The sequence below is a fragment of the Henckelia pumila genome, chromosome 4, assembly GCF_033568475.1.
Source record: "Henckelia pumila isolate YLH828 chromosome 4, ASM3356847v2, whole genome shotgun sequence".
Classification (NCBI taxonomy): domain Eukaryota; kingdom Viridiplantae; phylum Streptophyta; class Magnoliopsida; order Lamiales; family Gesneriaceae; genus Henckelia; species Henckelia pumila.
Window position 1 is genome coordinate 201,691,294 of NC_133123.1, and position 6,232 is coordinate 201,697,525.

At 38.9% G+C, this 6,232-nt stretch overlaps 1 protein-coding gene across 1 annotated transcript; it reads right to left on the reverse strand.

Moving 5' to 3' along the window:
- Positions 1-2,162: 2,162 nt before the first annotated feature.
- On the reverse strand, positions 2,163-6,232 carry LOC140860102 (diaminopimelate decarboxylase 1, chloroplastic-like). Its single transcript, XM_073262882.1, has 8 exons — positions 5,720-6,232; positions 4,476-4,650; positions 4,049-4,198; positions 3,756-3,917; positions 3,311-3,496; positions 2,722-2,844; positions 2,554-2,643; positions 2,163-2,441 (listed from the first exon to the last, which is right to left on the reverse strand). Exons 1-8 carry the CDS (start codon positions 6,211-6,213, stop codon positions 2,361-2,363), a joined length of 1,461 nt encoding a protein of 486 aa, XP_073118983.1. The 5' UTR covers positions 6,214-6,232; the 3' UTR covers positions 2,163-2,360.

Sequence of the window (6,232 nt, forward strand, 5' to 3'; positions counted from 1 at the left end):
TATCGAAATACGGAGTCTTTCTCCCTGTGGATGTTTTGTACTTAACTTTTGTTGCATGAACCGATGCTATGTTGATGTCTTACTGACCTGTGGAGCACATGGAAGTCTTGGAATGAAAAATACCGGAGAAATGTTGATCGGATCGTGCATATAACTTAGCTCTAAATTTTCTTTAAGAATGGTCTGTTGTGATGAGTTCTCTATGTTCTCCAATTTTTTCCATGAGAATTTTCAGTGGCAGAAACCTCCAAGTGGATCCATCATATATATGTTTGAGTCCAATAGAGGCTCATAAACCAAGGAGTAAGGACTAAGGCTTGGGTCTAGCTCTAAGTACTGGTGAGATCGGCCCAGGAGGGTAGGTGGTGGAGGTGAGGCCAACGGAGATGACAAGGGTGAAGATGAACTAAGAGGAATGCTAAGGAGTTGGAGATCAGCTTGGGAGTTGGGAAGCCAAGGATGAGCTTAGGAGTTGAGGATTACGGAGGAGAATGGCTAGGGTAAAGTATACCTGAGGTGAGTGAGCCCTTAGCCTAAGATTCTCTTAAGGGCGAGGCCCTTTGCTTCAACCTCGCCTCAAGGGCGATGTCACACTTTGAACCGTCTCGGAAGGGCGAGTCTCGGATGAACAAGCGGAATCTCACTCAAGTGGTTCCCTACGGAATATGCGTGGTCCCCTACATTCTTTCTTATATATACCGGGTTTGCTCACTTCATTTGCAACTCATTACTTTCTTTGCGCGGGGGCGCCCAAGCTCTCCTCTTCACTTATTTGTTTTCCGACTCTGACTTGAGCGTCGGAGGAGCTTCGCCGAAACACCCTCCCGGCCCTCTTCTAACACTCTTTGCTTGATTTCAAGTTCACTCCGGATTTGAAGTTTTGAGTTTAAGTTAGACTCGGAACCTTGGATTGAACGCTCCAATTTTAGTGAGTATCACTCCTGATCAAGGAGTCTAGGGTTGTTGGTTTGGAGCAATTATTTGCGACTCTTGTGGCCAGTCTAAGGTGTGTAGGATGTGCCCTAGAAGTGGACTACTTGACATTCAAGAAGTTGAAGCATTATTAGCATTGTTTGATGTTTTCTCATTGGCTGATACTTTTGAACTTGAGGAGGTGATTTTTTTAAACTGGTTCTAATTAAAGCAGTGGTGAATTCCATTGACTCAAATGTTATGGACCTTACATAATTTGGAACAAAAGTATCAGGTTGTCCAAGTATCATTTCCCCCAAATCTTCCTTTCAAATTTGCATTGTGAGGCGACATGCATGGTTGCTCATATCTCAGCTCCGAGTTCTTATGCTAATCCTACTATTTAAGAGTAGGCGCTTGCTTTTCTAAATGATGTACTTATTGATGATTGTAATAAGTCTTTTGTTTTCATTTCAATGAAATTTCTGTTCGTTTGTTTAAAAAAAAAAAGCAGAACAACAATTTCAGTGATAAAACTATAAACCTTTGAAAATTTAATTTTTCATGTAAACATAGCATTTGGGATGAAAATCTAATAGTTACTAAGACCAGCATTTGCTCAGAAAAAGGATCAGTACCTTGCATAACATTCGAATTGTTGTACGATTTAAAAGATTTTAACTATCGGTCCCTAAATACAGACAAAAGTTCGGATTCCATTTTCATCCAAGTGAAAAATAAAAATAAAAATGATTTGGATTGTGTCAGTGTGACCCGTGATGATCTTAATATTTCTTAAAAATAAATTCCCACTAGTTTCCTAATGTATAGTAATGATCCACGAGATTTATGCTATGAAAAAATTGGGACAAAGCTACATATACAAGGAATTGGAGACCTAGATTGGTCATTTATGAAAGGTTTCTAATACCCACGCAAACAAGATAAATTCAAGAAAAAAGGATGGAAACATAATTGGGAATACGATTCTAAACCTTGTTGTACAAGCATATTTGTCTTTTTGATTTGGTGTTTACAGTCTGGACTTTGGAACTTCAGACTGTCAAAGGAGATATTCATACGAACTAGATGCTCGCCCCGGATTCGGAGTCTAGCATGCGAAAAAGAAATTGTGTAAGAGCAATGCCATTTAGTTGGTTCTGCGGTGCTCCACCCATATTCTTTTTTTCCCAGAATTTATCTTTGGTAAAATCACACTTGTCTTCAACTGAATTGAAAGTTTGATCATGGGAGCTGAAGCTTTAAGTAAATAACACTGGATTTCTCTCCATCGGAGAGAATCAATTTTAGCGAACGAGTTTCAAAAATGTTATTCAGACGACAGTAAAATTTAAAATACAGTGTCGACAGCAGAGGAATGCAGCCATGAAATCAATCAGGATCCAAGATTGTTTACCAATAGATACTGTGATAACAGATTGCACGCTTTAAAGGCCTTCGAAAAATCTTAAATGTTCTTCAAAGGTCTCTCCGTGCCGGATCTTGGACACCGATCCATCGTCTTCAACCTGGTAAACGAATCGGGTTTCAGCATGTAACAGCGAAAATATTTTTAGTAGATTCCACGGTGACGGTGTGTAATGAGATGAATGTAAGAAAGTGTGACACTGGCTTACGAACCCAGTATTCAGGTGGACGCATCTTAAGATTGTACGTTGAAGCCATGCTCATGCAGTAAGCACCAGCATCATGTACGACCAATCCAGTTCCCTAAAAGCAAAGGAATAGTACAGTGAGATGCAGAAGATATAGGCATGATTTATCGCACGAGAAGGGCTAACTAGTTACCCTATCAGGCGTTGGTAATTCCCTATCCTTCCCCAAGAAATCTGCAGACTCGCAAACAGGACCAACCACGTCAAAAGTAGAAACCTCGGCACTTGGAGATGGAGGGGACACCAGTTCTATGTGCTGCAATAAATATCAAGTAAAAAACAGCAGTCTGGTGAAATTTTGTAAGGCATGTTGTCCGCTGATTCAAAACAACAATAAAACAAAATGAAGCTTAGGTAGTTGCATGGTCTAAAAGATTTAATTTGCAATATTAATGTCAATCAGCTATTGCTTTTAGTACATTGGCAAGAGCTTGATTCTAGAAGTTTTATTGTTTCAAGTAAAGGAGTACGGATTTATGGAAACATCCAGATGGGCAGAAGAAAAAAGTGGATAGGAAAAATGATTTGATTAAAATAAAAAACCATAGCCCAACAAAAAACACTAGAATAGACCTCATGAAACTCTATATCAACCATAACGAAGGAATGAAGAAAAAGTAAGACAATTACTGTTGGCGTAAATAGAATTTATTTCATGAAAATAATATCAGATATGGAGTAATGTATAGGCATTGAGTGATTGTTAAAGCATAAACACTCACCTGGTAAGCTCCATACAAACTTGGGCGGATAAGTTCTGCCATGCTGCCATCAATCACTATAAAATTTTTGGTCCCGTTGGTTTTGACCCCGGTTACACGGTTGACTAAGCAGCAAGTGTTGGCAATAAGTGATCTTCCAGGTTCAATAATGAGATTGAGGTTTCGTGAAAGAACCAACTCTCTGACCTACAAAAAATATCCCACAAATGGTCATTCACTGGATCCTCACCAACATTCAGAAATGGACGATGATATGGAATATTAAATTGGAATTGAAATGAAATTTAGATGTATTGATGTCCTCCTGTATAAATGGTGTGAAAATGAAGAAAGAGTTTTCATGAGTATTTATGTATTGAGAAGAATAAATTATGTCATTTATATTAAAATGGTGGAAGAGGTGTCTACATGTATTTGGATGGTAAAAAGCTGTCGTTGAACTTACGGTATCAATAAGGTCTCGAGGAGTCGGAAGAACTGCTCCAGTGTGATAATAATCAATCCCCAGACCGCCTCCAATGTTTAAGTAGTTTATTTCAAAACCTTGAGAACGAATCTCATCTATATAGTTTACCATCAAGACAGCAGCATCTCTAAAAATATCTACCTGAAAACTCAGACAAAATCTTGAAGTGAGTGTTGAAATATTAACAGAGGTCCGAGAACTATCAAGAAAATGGATGAATAGGAGTTCTACGTAGAAGACTGTATAAACAAAAAGGTACATTGTGAAAATACCTTTGTAATAGTAGACCCAAGATGACAGTGGGCCCCTACAAGCTTGAGTTCATTACGGTGTGCCTTCACAGCATCTAAGAACCACTGTAGCTTCTCATTTCTAATGCCAAATTTGGAATTCTTATTTCCTGTGGCAACGTAAGCATGGACCTAATAAATGCAAGCGCTCGATGTTAACTGGCAAATCACAAAAAAAAAAAAAAAGATTCGACACTTCGGTTGTCACAAAGATTCATACATAGATTTAAATGGAAAGCACATTTAACTAAGCAACTAAGGGGAAAATCTTGAAATAGAAAGCAAACCACTAAGAGGCAGGTCCTCGCAAATTGAAAATTTGGAACGATTCAAAGACAAAAAGTTATTGACACATCTAGTTTCAAGCATTCAAACAACCTGATTTTGTTCAGGAATCAGTTATTTGTACCTGCGGATCAACATCTGGATTGATTCGTAAAAGCACATTTACTTTCTTTCCGGCAATTCTCGAAGCAGCCACGATGTTTTCCAAATCAAATTCACTGTCGATGTTGACAAAAACACCTGCTTGGGCGGCCAAGACAAGGTCCTCCAAGATTTTCCCGTTCCCATTAAAGACGCACCTGAAATACATAATAATAAGCAGCTATTCACGAGCTTAACACGATTTTGGGCAAACATAGTGTTAACTGTAAGAGAAACAAAAGTACCACAATCATTTTGCACGTCTATTATGCATTCCAAACTTACTTCATTCTAGATCTATTGTACATGAGGGAGTTAAACTTAGCCAAAAGAAGTAACTGCATACATACTAATGAAGCTAAATACAACACAGGCATTATAATTGTCAAAGAGTTTCATTTTCAAACAATCATTATAGGTTTAACTAACTATCCGTGAAGCATTCAAACTAAGATTTCTTAAGCTTCATTTCATTACTGCATCTTCTTCAAGAAATGTTAATAGCAACAGAAAAGCATTAAGAATCCAGAGGCTGGGATTCTACTGGTCTACCAAAAATCTAGCCATTAGCACACCGTTATAAAATTCAACACTCCAAATACAATTCCATAAGCAAAATGGCATTATACATACCCAAAAACAACTTCACAAGTTACATGACATGAAAAATTTCTCTCATGCCTCTACATAAAAATACAAGAAAAATCTCCATCTTTTGGATTCAACCATGGTTCGCATTCGCGGTCGTGGAGAGCGTCGTGGAGGCTGCCATTCGAGTTCCATTGGCATTTCGCGTAACGGTCGCGGTTGTCGCGGGGTATTTTTATAATAAAAATAGAAATAATTATATAATTTGGACAATTTTGAATTGAAAAATGTATATAAAATACTCCACAGCCACCGGGATATTGCCTTTCCTTTCCGCGATGTCAGCGAAATCACCGAAATTTTAAAGAAAAACAGCTTTATATTACACAACCGTTTTCACCCGGAGCTGCCGTCCACCCGTTCCGATACCATCTTTGCAAACCATGGATTCAACTTGTGCAGCTAAGAGAGGCAAATGAAATTCAGGTTTTGCGATTTGCGATATAATGTAACAAAACAAATGGAACCAAACACAATAACATGACAACCTCAGAGAAATTATACACAAACCAACAATCAGACAGAGAAAAACCTATGATAGCTCAACAATAAACCAACAAAAACCCAAAAAGCAGTAACCTTGTAGGATCAAAACCAGCACGGAGAGCCAACTTCAGCTCGTTCCCACTAACCAGAACAGCCCCACATCCCAAACTTCGCAAATGCTCCAGAATCTTGAGATTGTTATTCGCCTTAATTGCGTAACCGATAATAGAATCCAAACCCTCCAAAGCTTCTTTATAAGCCTCCACATTCCGACTAATCTGAGGCTTGCTGTACAAATAAAAGGGCCTTCTTTCCACAACTTCCATGATCTCCTCAACTTTAACTCCCTCACAAGACAAGAACCCATCCTCAGATTTAGTGAAACAGTGCTGAAATTGCTGGGTTTTGGGTTCCGCCGCGGAAAGAACTGCCTTTGGGGAACGAACTTGTAGAGAACTCGCGGGCCCGGAAATGGGCTTGGGTTTGAACAGTAGACTTGAGTTTGTGAAACCCGCGTTTGAATAGCGTGCCAGAGGTTTTGGATAGAGGGTTTTAGGGGTTTGGGAAAGGAGATTTGAAGCCGCCATTGTTGGAGCTGGAAACAAC

Bases quoted from the DNA above. Each gene is read 5' to 3' on its own strand.
- LOC140860102 (XM_073262882.1), bottom strand. From the start codon at position 6,213: ATGGCGGCTTCAAATCTCCTTTCCCAAACCCCTAAAACCCTCTATCCA. The intron at 2,845-3,310 runs GTGAGTGTTTAT...TATTTATTGCAG, and splicing joins GTTTGTATGGAGCTTACCAG to CACATAGAACTGGTGTCCCC. The intron at 2,442-2,553 runs GTTCGTAAGCCA...TTCGTTTACCAG, and splicing joins TGCGTCCACCTGAATACTGG to GTTGAAGACGATGGATCGGT.